At 47.9% G+C, this 18,623-nt stretch overlaps 3 protein-coding genes across 3 annotated transcripts; 2 read left to right on the plus strand and 1 right to left on the minus strand.

Annotated features, from left to right (window-relative positions):
* The first annotated feature begins 6,558 nt into the window (after positions 1-6,558).
* LOC136511304 (uncharacterized mitochondrial protein AtMg00810-like) lies at positions 6,559-7,254 on the plus strand. Its single transcript, XM_066505421.1, has one exon. It carries the CDS (start codon positions 6,559-6,561, stop codon positions 7,252-7,254), a length of 696 nt encoding a protein of 231 aa, XP_066361518.1.
* A 535-nt stretch (positions 7,255-7,789) lies between these two features.
* Positions 7,790-11,948, plus strand: LOC136511922 (protease Do-like 1, chloroplastic). The gene is made up of 8 exons (XM_066505946.1): positions 7,790-8,627; positions 8,754-8,876; positions 9,660-9,831; positions 10,349-10,386; positions 10,480-10,678; positions 10,829-10,981; positions 11,384-11,518; positions 11,631-11,948. The coding sequence occupies exons 1-8, from the start codon at positions 7,984-7,986 to the stop codon at positions 11,706-11,708; spliced, it is 1,542 nt and encodes a 513-aa protein (XP_066362043.1). The 5' UTR covers positions 7,790-7,983; the 3' UTR covers positions 11,709-11,948.
* A 2,849-nt stretch (positions 11,949-14,797) lies between these two features.
* LOC136513364 (uncharacterized) lies at positions 14,798-15,900 on the minus strand. The gene has a single exon (XM_066507364.1). The coding sequence runs from the start codon at positions 15,786-15,788 to the stop codon at positions 15,069-15,071; it is 720 nt and encodes a 239-aa protein (XP_066363461.1). The 5' UTR covers positions 15,789-15,900; the 3' UTR covers positions 14,798-15,068.
* Between the last annotated feature and the right edge of the window lie 2,723 nt (positions 15,901-18,623).

An 18,623-nucleotide genomic window follows, 5' to 3' on the forward strand; every position in this document is an offset into this window, starting at 1 on the left:
TCTTGATATTGATCAAGGAGGAAAGGACGTCGATCAAAAGGTATATCGCTCCATGATTGGATCACTCCTTTACCTTTGTGCATCTAGGCCCGATATTATGCTTAGTGTGTGCATGTGTGCAAGATTTCAAGCTAATCCGAAAGAATGTCATTTGATGGCCGGCCATTAAGAGAATTTTTCGGTATTTAGTGCACACTCCTAATCTTGGCTTGTGGTATCCTAAGGGCTCCACTTTTGAGTTACTTGGCTATTCCGATTCGGATTATGCCGGTTGCAAAGTAACCCGAAAGAGTACTACCGGAACTTGCCAATTTATTGGTCGTTCCTTGGTGTCTTGGAGCTCTAAGAAGCAAAATTTCGTTGCTTTGTCCACCGCCGAAGCCGAGTATGTGGCGGCCGGCGCTTGTTGTGCCCAACTACTTTGGATGAAGCAAACACTAAAGGACTTTGGATGTGAGTTAACCAAGATTCCACTTTTGTGTGACAATGAGAGTGCCATTAAGTTGGCAAACAACCCCGTAAACCACTCTCGAACAAAGCACATAGACATCCGGCATCATTTTTTGAGAGACCACGAAGCCAAATGAGATATAGCCATTCATCATGTGAGCACCAAAAAACAATTAGCCGATATCTTCACAAAGCCCCTAGATGAGTCAAGATTTTGTGCTTTGAGGAGTGAACTAAATATCATTGATTCTCGTAACATGGCTTGATCCCTTGCACACACATTTTGTTTGATCTAGTTAGGAGAAAAGAATTGTGAAAACATTGTGTGTCACTTTCAAAATCTATTTTATAATTTTCATGAGTGACTATTGTTTTGTATTGGATGAATGAAATCTAGTCACCTATGAAAATATTAGTGTCCATCATTTTTTGCCCCACATGGTAGAGCGAGTGCAGGTTAAGGTGTTTTTCTGTTTCCCTACGTCGGAAGTCCCGACATTCGTCGGAAGTCCCGACGGCCGGGAGTCCCGGTGTACGTCGGGAGTTCCGACGCAGATCTGACTGCGCCGAATCCGTTACCCGACTCCTTTATAACTAGCCCCGTCCTTTTTTTTACTGCGGTTTCTCTTCCTCCCCCGACGCCGATGCCGCCTTGGCTCCACCCCATCGCGCCCTCCCCTCCCACCACTGCCCTACCTCGTGCTCCGGCCTCCTTTCTTCCTCCACCGCCGCCAGAGGTCTTGCCGGTAGTGCCGACCGCCCTCCCTCCCTTCCATCGCCTGTGCCCTCATTTTCTTTGGATCATGGTGGTCTTGTCGTTGGTGTGGAGGAGATTCCATTGGTGGAGGAGATTCCATTGGTGGAGGAGATTGTGCCCGTGGATTTGTTCGTTGACGACTGCGATTCGTTTCTTTTCATCTCTTCTGTTCTCGTTTCAAGGTACTACCATGGTGTTCTAACCCTAAATCCAATGTACCTTATGTTTTGCCTCTATTCTTTCTTCCTCTCTACTCCTCTATCTCCCTTGTTTGGATGTGTGTCGTGATTTGAAGCCCCATGAATGGGATAGTCACCATGTGCGCCGAAAGTCCCGGTGACCGTCGGGAGTTTCGACTGTCGGAAGTCCCGACGTACACCGGAACTCCCGGCTGTCGAAAGTCCCGACTTTGGCCGGGACTACCGACCCTATGGTGACCACTCCATTCCTGTTTCTTCACTTCTCGATGTTCATTCACCTCTCCTTATATTGTTTCTTAGTTCCATTTTGTGTTCTACGCAGTCATGGACGGTGGTAGCAGTCCCTCACGCCATTGGGAAAAGCGTTCCAAGAAGACTCAAGATCGTGCCGCTGTTCCCAAGCCGCCTAGCCATACCAAGGCGTCTTACTCGCATGGTGGTGCTGGTGGTTCCCGTGGCCGTGGCCGTGGCCATGGCGACCAGGGGTCATCGGCTGCCGCTCCTCCTCTTGCTCCTTCCCCTCCTCATGCTCCTGCCCCTATTGGGGCTGAGCCGGTGGTTGATGAAGAAGAGGAAGCGCTGGACCATGCCGGACGCACCCTTGCTGTTCCACCGCTTCGCACCCCGACTCGAGGTCCACCGGGGACATTTCAGCTTGTTCCATTCACCGGTGTGTCGCCGGTCATGAGGGAGCCCTCCATGGCTCTGAATCTGGCTGGTGGATGGACTCCTCCTCTTCCAGTGGATTATCGCCACCGAGTCAAGGACATCCGGTACAACAGAGGAAGAAACTTGTATGCAGAGGATGAGAAAGATCTCCACCTTGAGTATCGTTTCTGGCACCCCTTCCATTATGATTTCTATGATTCCATTCTTTATCGGAAGTTTTTGAAGAAGAAGGAGCCACCGGTCCTTCAGATGAAGTGCATTGATGCATATTCTCTTAGCAAGTACAAGGAACCCGAGCTGGAGCAGATGGTTCGGGATATACAATCAATGGGGCTATCCTACCTACTACAGTTTCAGAAGAATTGGAACAACGAGCTGATTTGTCAGTTTTATGCTTCTTATCATCATGAGAGAGACCAGACCGGTGCTGTGGACATTATTCACTGGACCACTAAAGGCAAGCACTATAAGGTGGACTTCATCAACTTCTCTCGCCTTCTAGGTTTGGGTCACAGCGACCAGAATGCCAATGAGTTGACTAAGTATGAGGATCTTGCTTTGGAGGAATATCAACACATGTATCTTGAGGGCCACAGAGCTGATGGATAGACCGCATTTCTGAAGCCATACTATTATGTTCTGAACAACATCTTGAGACAGATCTTGTATCCCAAGGTCGGTGACTCCACCTACCTTTGAGATGATTCACAGAAGGTGCTTCAACGATTTTGAAGATGAATTCTAGAAATTTTCCATCAGCAGATACATTTGGAATAAGATCCATGATGCTACTGAGGATCCGGTAAAGCATCTTCCCTATGCACCGTACATCATGCATATCATAGAGCATGTATCCGGCATCCGTTTTCCCTATGACTCTGAGCATAAGCTCCTCAAGATATCCAACAAGACCTCTATCATTGCTGCTAGAGAACTCAAAGAACAAGCTGAAGCAGCCCAAGCTAGAGGGAAAGGTCCTTCGGCTTCTCGCTCTCGCCGTGGTGCTGCCACCACCACTGCTGCTGCTGCTCGCTCATCTAGTGACGAGCCCCTTTCTTCGTCCTCCTTCGGAAAGAAACCCAGCAAGTTCAAGTTTCTAATGACTTACATGTTTGGACAGTGTTGTGCTAGTGCTCAGCGTGAGCACGACATGCAAGAGAGGCTATATCGGTTGGAACAGCAAGCAGGCATTGTATCTTCTCCTCTGCCGCCATTTGTGCCTCCTCGTGATCCGTTGGCTTTATATGATGAGGCTTGTGTGGCGTACGACGATGATGCTTCTTCTCGCCCGCATGGCAAAGGGAAAGCAACTGAAGAGGATGAGGAATATCAAGAGGAACACAATGATGAAGACGACGACGATGGTGAGGAAGGTGACCAAGGCGAAGATGATAACTACGACGATGAGTAGTTGGTTTCTCATGCGGCCTAGCCCTTTTGGCACTTGTTGACAAAGGGGGAGTGTTAGGCTTTGATTTATTGTAATAAGTTAGTTGGTCTTTATGTTTTGGAACTTTAAAACCTTTAGCGTGTATGAACTATGTCGTGTGGTGGCAACCGTGTGATGGACAACTATCTATTTATATATGTGTGATGGATGATTGTAGGATAAGTTATGTTTTAATCTATCTTATTTCCTTGTGCTTATCTCTACTTGTCATGATGAATGTTTTTTTGTATGGCCATGTGTTACTTCAAGTTTCTACTTTGAAATCTTGGCCATCATACTTCTTTTTACTTGTTGTGTGAAATAACATGTCATATCGCATCTCTTTTCACTGATACTTATTTGTTCACACACACTTGTTGCACCCCACGGATTACAAAATTTAGGGGAAGCTTTTGTCTTGAGGTATGCAAATCATGTATAAGTGATTCTAGTTGATATTCAAATTCATGCATACATCAAGGGGGAGCTCTTCATAAATTTTGGGGTTCAAAAGCTTTAAATTCTTTCATTCTTATAAAAGCCTAAGTTGGTTGCCATCAATTACCAAAAAGGGAGAGATTGAAAGTGCATTTGCCCCCTATGTGGGTTTTGGTGTATTGATGACATCCAAATTAGGGACTAATATGATCTTAATGAGATATGTTGCAGCTATTAGTCCCATGAAAGATTCAAAGAGTTGATAAAGATGAAATGGTATCCCTCAATTCTTTAAGTTGTAAAGGCGGACGAACTCAAAACGATCTCCAAAGGTTTTAATTTTGTTTTTGAGTTTAGGATCCGCCGCACTATAAAGAGGGATGCAAGTTCAGTTGGTCTGAGGAAGATAGAGTGCTCAAGCATTTAAATAAAATCAAAAGAGAGTCACTCTAGCACTTCACGAGCACATAGAATAATTTTCTGTGACTTTCGGCATCGGAAGTCCCGACGTAAGTCGAAACTCCTGACAGTCGGAAGTCCCGACCTAAGCTAGGAGTCCCAGCACCTGTGCTTCTGACTGCTCGCTGTCTGTGCACGTTAGAAGTCCCGACGTTCGCCAGGAGTTCCGATCGACGGAAGTCCCGACGTTCGCCGGGAGTTTCAACACTGACCTGACCCTAGTCGGGAGTCCTGGCATCAGCGGTGCTGGCTGGCTGTTTAACTATGCACGTCGGAAGTCCCGACGATCATTGGGAGTTCCGACTGTCGGAAGTCTCGATGTTTGCCGGGAGTTCCGACACTGACTTTCACTCGTGGACTTCTGACCCATTGTGAACAGTATTTTCTGCTTACGTCGGAAGTCCCAGGATCTATGTCGGGAGTTCCGATGTAGATCTGAACGGTTGGATTTTCACTTAGAGTATAAATACTCCTCTCTTCACTTCTAACCATTATGGACTCATTTCACAGTTGACTCACTTCATGCTGAACAGCTCCCAAGCAACTAAAGCACCCCTCTCCTTCCTCCTTTGCTCCAATCATCGATTCCCTTAGTTTTTGAGTGAAAGGAGAGTGGATTAAGTGAGAGCATCACTTTGGAAAGCTTGAGCATTTGATTTCTTCATCAAGCCGGTTGTCTTTGCGTCTATTACTCTTAGGCTTTGCCCCTAGCCGGCTAGGCGTTGTCCAAGAGCTTCCATCTTGTGGAAGAGCCTTGGAAAGTTTGTATCACCCTTCGATTTCTTAGTGGAAAGCTCAAGTGACCTTTGTGGTCGCTTTGAGAGAGGCAAGGAGGTGGAAAAGACTCCGACCTTAGTGGTCACCTCAACAACGAGGACGTAGGAGCTCCTTTGTGGGGTTGCCGAACCTCGGGATAAATTCTTGTGTCCTGCGTGCTTGTTGTTGTTGTGATTGTTTGAGATTACTTGTATGTGTTTGTCTCTTTGTCTCCAAAATCTCTATTTTAGGGTTTGGACTTGATCTACGGTTTGGAGGCATTACGACGTCAAGGGAGTGACCCTACATCTTCACCAAACCACTAGGAAGTGAGGTTGTAAGATTATTTATCCGTAAAGTTAAATTTGACACTGCTTTTGTAGTTCACTTAGGCGTCGGGACTGCTGACGTTTGCGTCGAAACTTCTGACAACGTCGGGAGTTCTGACCCAAACGTCGGGACTTTTGACAGTGGCTGACAGATTTGAACTTAGCATTTGCAGTAAATTTTTAGATATGCCTATTCACCCCCCTCTAGGCATTGCTAGATCCTTTCATTTGGGCGGCGGCACTGCTGCTGGTTCAGGCGGCACTATCGCTGCCACGGGGGCTGGTCATGGCGCCTCACCCTCTGGGCCATCCGGTGCTGCTGCCCCTGTGGACACCCCGTCCCAGGCCGTTCCCAGCGGCACCGGTCGCCTCACCGGCCGCACCACCGCCACGGCGCCGCAGGCGATCCCACCTGTCACCAATGCGCATGGCATGCGCACTCGTGGCAAGGATGGCGCTCGCCACCCTGTCGACCGCCTGAACCTGCAGACAACGGCGCTCTCCCCAGTGCCTACCTCCGTCCGCGTCGCCTTGTCTGACCCCGCTTGGCGTCTCGCTATGCAGGTTGAGTTTGATGCTCTACAGGCAAACGACACCTGGACTCTGGTTCCTCGACCGCCCGGTGTCAACCTTGTTACCGGTAAATGGGTGTTCCATCATAAATTCAAGTCAGATGGCTCTCTGGATCGCTACAAAGCTCGGTGGGTGCTTCGCGGTTTCACACAGCGTCCAGGTGTTGATTATGATGAAACCTTCAGTCCTGTGGTCAAGCCAGCAACTATTCGGGCTGTTCTTAGTTTAGCACTATCTCGATCATGGCCGATTCATCAGCTTGATGTGAAGAATGCTTTTCTCCATGGCACCTTGAACGAGACAGTATACTGTGTTTAGCCTGCTGGTTTTGTTGACTTCTCCAGACCAGAGTATGTGTGCCGCCTGAACAAGTCTCTGTACGGGTTGAAGCAAACACCGCGCGCCTGGCACAGTCGCTTTGCCTCTCATATCACCTCTCTTGGGTTCACTGAGGCTAAGTCTGACACTTCGTTGTTCATTTATTGCCGAGGCTCAGAGATGGCTTTCTTGCTCCTCTATGTTGATGATGTTGTTCTGACCACTTCCTCCATGCGTTTTCTTCAGCGGATTATCACAGCCCTCCGCCAAGAATTCTCTATGACGGACATGGGGTCCCTGCACCACTTCCTGGGAGTCAGTGTTCAACGCCACCAGGACAGCCTGTTCCTCTCACAGCGTCAGTACATGCTAGATATTCTGGAGCGTGCCGGTATGCTTAACTGCAAGCCCTGCAGTACTCCTGTTGATACTCATGCTAAGCTTTCTGCTGATGGTGTTACCGTCGCCGACCCTACTCACTATCGCAGCATTGCTGGAGCACTTCAGTATCTCACCTTCACCCGTCTAGATATTGCGTATATTGTTCAGCAGGTCTGCCTCTATATGCACGACCCACAGGAGCCTCATCTTGGCGCTATGAAGCGCATTCTCCGCTACCTCCAGGGCACTTTGGATCTTGGTCTTCATCTTCACCGGACCTCACCGGCTGATCTTACTGTCTACACGGATGCTGATTGGGCGGGATGTCCTGACACGCGCAAATCCACATCTAGGTATGCGGTGTTCCTCGGGGACAATCTCATCTCCTGGTCGTCCAAACGTCAGCCAACGGTGTCCAGGTCCAGCGCTGAGGCGGAGTATCGGGCTATGGCCAATGGTGTTGCTGAAGCCTGCTGGTTGCGACAACTTCTATAAGAGCTTCATCACCCTCTTCGCCGCGCCACTGTGGTATATTGTGACAATGTCAGTGCCGTTTACCTCTCCACCAACCCAGTCCAGCATCAGCGGACCAAGCATATTGAGATTGATCTGCACTTCGCCAGAGAACGAGTCGCCCTCGGTGAAGTTCGCGTCCTGCACGTTCCCACTACGTCTCAATGCGTCGATGTCTTCACCAAAGGTTTGTCGACGTCCGTCTTCACAGAGTTTAGGTCCAGTCTCAATGTTCGCGGTGCTCCTAGTTTAGACTGTGAGGGAGTGTTGGAATGTAATTGGGCTAATGGGCCTGTCTATCGTGACTCCCCACATGGCCTATATATATATACTGACTATGCCTAAGTAATACATTGAGTATTCCACTCTTTCAATGTACTTTGTTAATCCATCCTTTTGTCACTTGTTACTGATCCAGCTGTACACAAACAATAGGACTCAGATTCACTCACTCACGGAGATCGTGTGCATCGAGTCTGCACTCTGCAGATTACACACAGTGAACTTGCAAAAATAATCGGCACAACCATCAATAATATCCTAAAAGATGCCCTTCTATTACTTTACAGATTACAAATTGGGAACTATAATAAATTGATCCTTCATCCACAGTGATACTCATCGATGTTACCAATTCCACAGTGACTCATGTAATAACTACACATACAAAGCTTGAGGCCTCGAGAAGCATCCAGCAATGGTTAATTAATCATGCATCATGGACCATTGGGAGACGACGGAGCACGAAACGAAATACACGAGCCGAGAAGAAGCGAGACGAGCCAGCAGCCAGTAGGAAAGCGCCAGGCAAGCAGTGGCACTGCACCAGGCAGCAGCAACGCAGCGCGTCCACTCATCGTCCAAACACCCCCGGCCGCGGGCGGCTGCGCTCGCTCCACTGTCCTGCCCCCCGCGCGCACAACGCAAGCAACAGCAGCCCCGATGGCCGCCGCCGCCGCCGCCACCGCGTCCTCCGCCACAGCCTGCTTCCTCTCCCCGCTCCCGCCGCCACGCCGCCCGCGTCATTTCCTCAGGCACCTCGCGCGCGCCGCGGCCACCAAGCCCGCGCCCGCCTCCGCCTCCTCGCTCGCCCTCCCCTCGCCGTGGCCGTGGGCGCGGCTACGGCGGCTCCGCGAGCTAGTCCCCGCCGAGGCCGCGGGGCGGCTGCTGTCGTCGGCCGCGGGCTCCCTCATCGTGGCGCTTGCCTCCGCGTCGCTGGTCCTCGGCGACGCCGGCGCGGCATCCGCGTTCGTGGTCTCCACGCCCCGGAAGCTGCAGGCGGACGAGCTCGCCACCGTGCGCCTCTTCCAGGAGAACACGCCCTCCGTCGTCTACATCACCAACCTCGCCGTCAGGTGGGCCTCCCCGTCCCCGTTCCTTGCCTCTGCGTTGTGTGTCTGAACTCGGGAGCGCTCAGCTCCTCCGGATTGCAATCAGAGGCTAGAGGATGCTCTAATCTCTTACGCGTGCTGCGTGTGCAGGCAGGACGCGTTCACGCTCGACGTGCTGGAGGTGCCACAGGGGTCTGGGTCGGGCTTTGTCTGGGATAAGAGCGGCCACATCGTCACCAATTTCCATGTCATCCGTGGCGCGTCAGACCTCAGGTTAGTTGGTTGGTTCGGACGGCTGGATTGCTTTCCTACTACGCTTCCTTAGCCGATTGGTTGTGTTCAGATCAAACATCAAAGCTTGTCAATTCTAGTATTAAAGGTTACGGTCGCTGGTGTTTCATTAAAATATGCTCTAGCCTTCCAATAATTTCAAGTGGACAGAGTGGGGGGAAAGGAGTTGTGGTGCTGCTGCTGCAATGTGTTATTGGTAAGCCGGAGCAGCGCAATTACTGATTGACAACACTCCAGCAAACTACAAACAGGGGCACAGGGCCCATCTGTAATGGTTCATTATCAATTTGGCTCCCTAGAAGACCTGGTCGGAGCAAAAGTAGTATGTCGAAAAGGCCGATATTTTAGTGTAGCGGAAGCAACATGACACTTGTTCAACAGCTTCACTATCTGGTTGTTAGAAGTTATGGAATGTCTCTGCATTACACAAAGTTTTAGAAAAGATACTACTTTCTCTAGAAGTTCCTTGCATCCCAATTTCAAGAAGTGAAACTTAATGCTACACTTTGAGTATTTTAATGCAAAATAACTAATTCTTCAGGCTAGCAATGGCATAAACTTCTGACTTTTGCTAACCACGTTTTTGTGTTAGTTGGCAATGCTCTGCAGTTGTGCCCATCTCACTGCTAGATCTCCACATGGTCAGATACACGAATGCAAAACATCCATATGTGTTTATATATATTTTTTCGTGTCTTTTAGATGTCAGTGATGCCTATAGATATATAATGGCAAAATGAAGTTACAACTGATAGTTTTATGCAGGGTCACACTTGCTGATCAGTCAGTGTATGAAGCGCAAGTTGTTGGATTTGACCAGGACAAGGATGTTGCTGTTTTGCGTATCAAAGCACCGAAGGATAAACTAAGACCTATACCTGTTGGTATGTCAGCAGACCTACTGGTTGGTCAGAAAGTATATGCCATTGGAAACCCAGTGAGTGCTAAAAACACCTTTCTTCTTGTTGTGTTGCTTATAATATAATGAGATTATGTGTACAGCATGGTTGATTTGTACCTTAGAAGTTAGAGATAGATGTGGTATCTTAAAGCCTTTGGTTGGTGCTCTAACTTTTATGTACTTGCTACTAGGATTCCTGAATTTTTTTCTTATTTTAACCTTGAATTCTTGATCCATGATAAACATTTGCAAAGGCCAGCTGCTGTTCTTGTTTCATGAATATGTTGTTAGGTAGTGTTTAAAGGTAATAACATACTAGAGTTACAGCAAACATTAATGTGATCATAAAAAAATGATGTGCATCGTTTTTGTTCCGCGCTCCACAGATCAAAGTTTGACAGAATTCCAATGCGGAAAGATATGATCTTAGCTTTGCTAGGAAAATTATTGAACTTCAATAACAAGGGCGAGTTCTCTCGATTGTTAATACGCTGCAGACTTATTACCAATTTACCCATAGTCTTAAACATTTATTACTTTTTTGTGTTTGCAGTTTGGCCTTGACCACACTCTTACAACAGGTGTTATCAGGTGGAACATTGTTTGTTAAGCTGATTCATCTTTCTCTGATTCATATCGGAATGCACTGAGACTCTGTTTTACTGTTTCTGCTGATGCCCCTAGTGGATTGCGTCGAGAAATCAGTTCAGCTGCCACAGGACGTCCTATACAAGATGTGATACAGACTGATGCTGCTATCAACCCTGGTAACAGTGGTGGTCCACTTCTTGATAGTTCTGGAAACTTGATAGGTGTAAACACTGCTATATACTCGCCCTCAGGAGCATCATCTGGTGTTGGGTTTTCCATTCCAGTTGATACAGTATGTACATTTTCAACTCTGTTTTCTAAAAATCTGTTGACAGTAGCAGTTCACTCAAGTCAGTTCCAAAATTCAGTTTAGTTTGGTTTCATTCTTCCTTGCAGTTAACTCACATGCTTTGACAACGACACAAATAATACCTATTTTCAGGTTGGGGGCATTGTGGACCAACTTATAAAATTTGGCAAGGTGACAAGGCCTATTTTGGGAATAAAATTTGCCCCTGATCAATCTGTAGAGCAGCTTGGGTTAAGTGGAGTGCTTGTCTTGGATGCTCCTCCAAACGGACCAGCTGGCAAAGCGGTGAGATGCCTTTTGTATTTCCTGATTTGGTAATGACTTAACTTGAAAGCAGGGATTTCTTAGAATGGGGATGCTGTAATTATGCTTCAGTTTCACTTTGAGTTCTGGACTTCATTATTATTTTCAGATTATTCATTCTCTATGCCCAGTTACAACCCATGCAACCATGGGAAAACCTTGAGCTATTATTTATTAATACACTAGACTGTAGCTTCTGTTGAGCTTTCATGTGTGTTTGGAACTAAGAACAACTCAGAAAACAAACTGGACATGAAAAATAATTTTTTCAAAGAAATTTTCCTCCTTTGTACCTTTCGTCTAACATGATGCATTTCTAAATCATGTCTTTGCATCAATACTGCTACTGTGGCTAAAAGTTCTACTTCCCATGTTGTTTATCAGGGTCTGCAATCAACCAAACGAGATCCCTATGGCCGGCTTATCCTGGGTGACATAATTACCTCTGTGAATGGTTCAAAGGTAACAAACGGAAGCGACTTGTATCGGATATTGGATCAGTGTAAAGTTGGGGAGACGGTAAGCTTTGGGTTTTTTTTTTTTTACCTATACATGTCTATATACAAAAGAAGAAATTTGACGTGCTTGATAGTTGCTATTTGCTAAGATACTGAATTGCATGGTGTTTAAGGTGACCGTGGAAGTCTTGCGTGGCGATCATAAAGAGAAGATCCCTGTGGTCCTGGAACCGAAGGCTGACGAATCCTAGTAAACCAGGTTCTTCTGTATCATAGCCTCAGTTTCTCAAGTAGGCGCAGAGGCGCAAATACATAAGGCGTCTTAGCATTTTCGCCTATCACAGGATTCGTTCGTTGTACATAATTCATGCCTGTAGTAGAAGATCTACTCTCTGGTCTGGTGGGAAATGGGTATCCAGGTTGCCGTAATGCCGTCGTGTAATCATGTTCATGCCCGCATTTTCTGTGTGTGCTGTAGCATGCACGCATCCTACAGTGCTTTAGAGTTTATAGATGGCCTACCTTATTAATACGAGATGTTCATCAGATGACCCTCCAGGGAAGGGAACTGCAGGTCGATGAATGAATGGACTTCTGATATCACAGATCACCTAAACCTTTTTGACCAAAAAAAATACGTGCTGACTTTTTTGCAGGAGCAGTTGGCACCGTTGCAAATCCTAGGTGCGATCCCGGAACACAACAGGGATCAATGTGATAGCTATGCCGTGACCCGTGACGTGCCATAGATCGCTGGGGCTACTTTCCTACCTACATATCTAGAGCTTGTCGTGGAATTTGAAAAATCAAAACAGTTGCGGAAAAGGAGAGGACTGAAGGATATGTCTCGTTACGCGCGACAATATATCTATCGGTGAAAAAAAAGGGCTGGGAAAGTAGCTTGCGTTATAGTCACTTGCTAAAATTTTGCATCAGAAAATCTCGGAAAGGAGCGATCGCCTCTCAATTTGAAATCAAGACAAAAAAATGATGTCCGCGCAGAGGAAAAGAGTAAGAACTGCAAGTACAGAGAACATGTCACGTGGTTTTTCTCGGATTTTCTATGCCGTGTACTACTCCCTAATAAGTTTTAAAAAAATGCAATCATCATCGTTTCGAGTAGTCAAACAATTTTAAGGATGATCGAATCTAAAACTACTGTAGTAATATCTATGATATTGAATAAAATTTATTTGAAAATGTGAAATATGTTTTTATAGTAAATCTATCTGAAAAAATGAATCTTGATATTTCTTTTATAAACTTGGTCGATATTTAAAAAAAAAAATAGCTCGGTCTAAATCTAGAATTGTGTTCTTTTGGGAATGGATGGAGTATTTATTAATAAACTCCCGTCGAAACCGAGATTATAGCCTGTGCTGGAGGAGAAGGGGTTTTTTTTTATTTAGATCGTCTAGACTAGATGGTGCTAGAGAGTGATCTCCACAGACAGCAGCTGGTACGGCGCATGTAGCGTTGGCGAACGGCGAAGATTCGCATTGGTCATTGCGTCGCGTCTGCTATGGCTGTGTTTGGCGCGGCTTCTGGTGCTCCGGCCCTGCAACTGTAGCGCAACTGTAGCCGAGCCGGGAGAAGCATCCTTCGCCAGCTCTTCTGGCTCTCCTCTGGTCTGCGCAGGAGCCGGAGCCTTTTTCTTGGTCGCTACAGCAGGAAGTAACACAGACGACGAAGGAGCCAGAGCCGAGCAGAGCCCAAACAAACGGCCCCATAGAGCTCCGCAGCTCTTTAGCCTGTTCGCTTGTTGGCAGCTGGCCCAAACCAGTCAGCCAACAGTGTTTTCCTCTCACAAAAAATCAGCACCAACCAGCCCAAACCAGCATCAGCACCAACCAGCGTAAACCTCTTGGCTCTTGCGTACGTGACGCATGATCTGAACTCGGAGGCCGCGTGCGGCGACGAACAAAGCAAACCGGCGGGCGACGCAACTGATCAAGAACACTGTACACTGCTAGGAGCCTCTAGCTAGGACAGGCGCGCCGCGCCATCGTTTTAGGGTCGCGTGACGGGTCCGCGTCTGGCATTAACGTCCGCCGGGCTTAGCCTTCGCCACCACCACACTAATAACCTGCAGGCTTCCTAATCACGCCGCCGGCCGGCCGGCCCCGGGGCCCCGGCCCCGTCCCCGTCCCACCACTAGATTAATGGCTGTGGCCGGGAGCCATGCGGTCGGATCGCTCTCGTCAGCGGCCACTGTTAGCTAGGTCCTAGTCCTAGCGCTAATGGCCTGTGAAAGGTGAGTGCAAGCTGAAGTGGTACAGTGGTACACCGCCGCTTGACCGCTTCGGTCGACCTCGACGATGACGACGACGACATCTTTCGGAAAAAAAGAAGACTTCGACAACGACGACGACGCTCTGCCGGCCGCCTGCGCAGCTGAGGGACGACGGAGACGATCAACATGGTGATGCAGCACCATGGCATATGGAAGCACCAGCTTGGGAGTTGGGACATGCATGAGCGACGTAACGAGGGTTAATTACTTGTTGGTGCAGCACGCTGCACGTACGCAGGGCCAGGGAAAACGACTCCAACTTTATTTATTTGCTTGATTCCTTTGTGTATATTGTAGAGATCGATATGCCTAGATCCACATCCTCCACTGAGTTTTAAGCATCTGAGATCGATCCCCCTCGAAAGAAAGGGTGAGCTTCCATTTGAATGAACAATATCGATCTACTCTGCTTCTTTACTACTCCCTCTGTACAAAAAAAAAAGAGTGACAATTCTCCCTTGTTGAGTAATCAAACAATTCTCAGTTGGATCAAATTTATATAAAAAAATAGATATCGAATAAGTATTACCAAATTAAATATAATATATATCTAATAAATCTATTTGGACGTGTAACTGTAGTTAAGCTTAATTAAGAAAGTTTGATTTGGTTCAAACCTAAAATTACTTCATCTTTTCTTTAACAAACGGAGTATGTGGTTGTGCGGAGGAAACTGTAATTGGATGGTGGTTTATACGTACGTTGGGTATGCACCATCTCTTAGTTAAGCAGTCTAATCACCTCTGATCAGCTTCGTATTGCAATACGTCGTCAGGCAACTAATAATAACAGTAGGTCAAGGACCAGTACGTGCCAGTAGCTAGTAGGCGCCTGCTTACGTACACAAAGCAGGCACGACGAGTAGTCATGGATCAGATAGGTAGAGCATCGGCATCGCTAGCAACTCAGATTAAAAACAAAAACAAAAAAGTAAGTAAAGAGGATTCTCTAACTCCACTTTTTCTTTTCTTTTTGTCACCAAGAACAAGAACAGCTGTCTCGTAATCCAAAATATATATCACCTGCTCGTGCTCTACAAGCAATACGTCAAACAAAACCTAAAAATATGCTGAATAAAATGGACTAATGGAGTGTGCACAGTACACACACTTCACGGCTGACCGGCTACAAGTATAAAGCTGTCATCCAGCCCTGTGTTACATTACACTGCAGTAAACTGATGATTACCAGCAAATAAACAAGCCAGCCAAAGTTACCAATCGCTCACATATATAGCAGTATATTATACTGTACCAACTTAATCACTCTACGTACGTGTATACGTTAATACGTATGATATGCCGCTGAGTAGTGTTCATCAGAACGGGAGGTAGCTCCGGCGGAACACGGCGGCGTTGGCGAACAGCCCGACGAGGTCCTGCTTGTATGGCAGGAACGACCTCCGGCGCCGCGCGCCGCCGCCCTTATTATTGTTGACGTAATAGCTCCAGGCGTGGGCACCACCACCTCCAGCGGAGCCGGCGCTGGCAGCACCCTCCACGGCGCCTCGCCCCTTCTGGTTCCGGCGCCCGAACGACCCGCCGGAGGAGGCGGTGCTCAAGAAGACGAACTTCTCCTTGCCGTCGCTCTGGCTACGCCCGACGGCGAGCCGGGGCCGCCAGCGGAGCACGGACCCCGTGGAGCCGCTCTTCTTGCACCGCGCCGGGGAGGAGGACGCCGCCGCGGCCGACCACCCGGGGGACCAGGGGGAGAACATCTCCGCCGGCACCGAGTCGAGGCCTTCGTCGTCGTCGACGTCGTCCGCGGGCGCTGGCGGCGGCGGTGGCGACGGATCCCTGTCCACGAGCAGAAGCCGTCCTAGCGGCACCCGCGCGGTGGCCGTCTCTGGCTCCGGGGCCGGAGCAGCCCACGGCGGGGACCTCGGCCGGCCGAAGACTGGGTACAGCAGCGGCGGGCCCATGCAACCGCCGCCGCTGCCTGCAGATAGTAGACGAGGAGGCGGCTGGGCGGCGGCGAAGGTGAAGTCGTCAACGCCACCGCCGTCGTCCATGACGATCCTGCTGCGCTCCCAAAGCATGCTCTGCTAGCGCTGCTCGCGTTCGGTCTCCGTGCTCGGACGACGACGACGACTCAGCAGCAGGCCACTGCCGCGTCCCATGTTCGGAAGGGTGCGGTGGCTGGACGCTCCTCGGCGCCGGGGGGCTCGCTTTTTATACGCGGCGATTGGCGCTCGATCGCATCGAGACGCCCTGGATGCGATCAGCTGACGGGATAATCTTGACCGCTGAATCGCTGATCGCAGCATCGGGCATACGTTAACTTTCCGTGGGATGGACATGGACGTGGTTACGCGCTTTGGCTAGTGCGATCGAGAGTGCATCAACAACGCCAACGGAACGGATCTGGAAAAAAAGAATCGGCACGAAGTCGCTACGAGTACATATCGCACATCGCTGATTCACCGCACATGGCAATGCATAAACATTAAACGCGTAGGATTGCTACGTGAATTCAGAATAACAAATGACAAAGAAACAAAAAAAATCTCTTTGTATGGACACGACGTAAATCTAAAAGAATTGTAACTCTCTTTGTATGGACGACACGTACTATGAATTCATGACACTAACAATGTCTCCATGGGATACACATGCCCGCCCAATTTTTCTCTTCATTCATGGAACCAGCGTCGGTTTGGATCAGGTTTTGAAGTGAGATGCCGACGTGGCCGCGGGTTAGTGCAGACGTGAAGTGGGACTGGGAGGGTGATGAACAGCCCATACCGCGTGGGCGCCGCCAGCAGCCCACCTGCAGAACGCGCGGTGATGCCCTCGCACGACACCGAAAACGTGGTAAATACGGCGAACACTTGGTAAAATTATATTATACACAAGAGTACGCAAGTGCGCGCGCCACTGTTTGGGTCACCCTCTTCCTAGTTTTATTTTCAAATTCACAAATTGTTTTCCATATTTTTACTGTTTCAGAAAATTATTTTGGGGATTAATAACGGTCGTTAGTGAAACGGGTTTGGATGCTTGCAGCGAAACACCTTTTTTACTCCTTCATTCACTTTCCCCATTGCGACACTCATTTCCAATTATTATTTTCTAATAAGAGTATAAAGCTCGCATTGACCTTTATCTAAGGCCCCGTTTAGTTGGCTGGCGAAGTTGGCGCCGCCGGAATTTGCGTTTACTGTAGCGTACTGTAGCATTTTGTTTGTATTTGATAATAATTGTCCAATCGTTGACTAATTAGACTCAAAACGTTCGTCTCGCAAAGTATAACCAAACTGTGCAATTAGTTTTGATTTCGTCAACATTTAGTACTCCATACATGTACCGCAAATTTGATGTGACGGAAAATCTTCTTTTTGCATAGTGTCAAAGTTTGGATTTTGGGTAACTAAACAAGGGCTAAAAAGGAAGATGATGACCATTTACTAGACTGGTATTTTATGGACCACCCGGCCGGCCCAGCCCATTATGACCCTGCCTCCCCACCATCCTGGGCTTCAGCAATCCCGCACCCAACTTTTTTTTCCTTGTTCCTACGTGTGTGGAAAACAGTTTGTCGTTATCGACTCCCGAACAATTCTTTACGCCTTGTTTAGATTGTAAATTTTTACAATCTGGACACTGTAGCACGTTTCGTTTGTATTTGACAAACTTTGTTCGATCATGGACTAACTAGGCTCAAAAGATTCATCTCGTGATTTACAACCAAGCTGTGCAATTAATTATTTTTTTTACCTACATTTAATGCTTCATGCATGCGTCCAAAAATTGATGTGATGGAGAGAGAGAGTGAAAAAACTTAGAATTTTGAGGCAATCTAAACAAGGCCTTAATTTTGCAAGCAGGCCTAAATAAGTAAAGAGCAAGTATTTCCTTTTGTAAAAACAAAACAATTTTATTCGTGTCTCTGTATAGATTACATACAACCATTTATTATTATTATAGTTCCGGCCTTCTAATCATTGCAAGTTGCCAGCAGCATAAGAAAAAACTCAACAGTAACTAGATCAGGGGAAAACGATAAATTGTACTTCATAAGTTATGCCGATCGGAAATGTAAGTTATCTAAGCCTGTCCTAACTCCAAAGTCAAACTTATTATTTGATTTTGACTTACAATATCTATAATAATATATATTAGCTTAAATAAGAAAAATTATATACTATAAAACTGGTTTTCAAAGTGAGGTCAGAAACAATGCTCTTAATCTTGTGTTGTCAATCTATATGTAATTTTTTTTTGTATTGCTGGTTAAAGTTAAAAACAAAGTTAACTTCATACAGGCCTAGACTGACTTATATATGTTTCGAATGGAAGAATTACTTGAAAACTCAAGTCAATTACATGAGCACAACCACATCAAATCTCTACCGAGAACGAGTTAAACAACTTAAAGGTAAACTAGTTACACCTAGTAAGACAGTAAAACAACATGGAAGTTGTGTTTCAGAACAGGTAGCAGCTCCGCCCGCACGTGACGACGCTTGCAACCAGCTCGACAAGATCCTGCTTGCATGGGAGGAACGACGTCGACGACGACTTGCCGCCGCCCCTGGATCCGCTCCTCCGGCAGCGAGCGGGGGACGCCCGCCGAGACGATCCTGTTGGCGCCGGCGGCGAAACACCGGGGGACCACAGGCAGTAGGTCTCCGCCGGCACACCGTCGAGCTCGGCGTCGGCGTAGTCGCACCACGGCTCCTCCACGAGGAGCCGCCCGAGCGGCACCCGCACGGTGGCCGTGCCAGCGGCGCCGGGGACCTCCTCCTCCTCGTCCTGTTGCTGCTGCTGCTGCTCCTTCGGCGGCGACCATCGTCGGCGGCCGAATACGGGGTACACGGGGACGCCGATCCGGGCATCTTGGAAGGCGCAGTCGGCGGCCTGCAAGCGCGGGA

Source organism: Miscanthus floridulus, chromosome 16 (genome assembly GCF_019320115.1).
Source record: "Miscanthus floridulus cultivar M001 chromosome 16, ASM1932011v1, whole genome shotgun sequence".
NCBI lineage: Eukaryota > Viridiplantae > Streptophyta > Magnoliopsida > Poales > Poaceae > Miscanthus > Miscanthus floridulus.

What these genes read in the sequence shown, in the direction of transcription:
- LOC136511304 (XM_066505421.1), top strand. Translation starts at nt 6,559, where the DNA reads ATGGCTTTCTTGCTCCTCTATGTTGATGATGTTGTTCTGACCACTTCC.
- LOC136513364 (XM_066507364.1), bottom strand. Translation starts at nt 15,788, where the DNA reads ATGCTTTGGGAGCGCAGCAGGATCGTCATGGACGACGGCGGTGGCGTT.
- LOC136511922 (XM_066505946.1), top strand. Translation starts at nt 7,984, where the DNA reads ATGCATCATGGACCATTGGGAGACGACGGAGCACGAAACGAAATACAC. An exon ending in TATATGCCATTGGAAACCCA is followed by an intron (nt 9,832 to 10,348) that starts GTGAGTGCTAAA and finishes TTGTGTTTGCAG; the next exon opens with TTTGGCCTTGACCACACTCT. An exon ending in CTTACAACAGGTGTTATCAG is followed by an intron (nt 10,387 to 10,479) that starts GTGGAACATTGT and finishes TGATGCCCCTAG; the next exon opens with TGGATTGCGTCGAGAAATCA.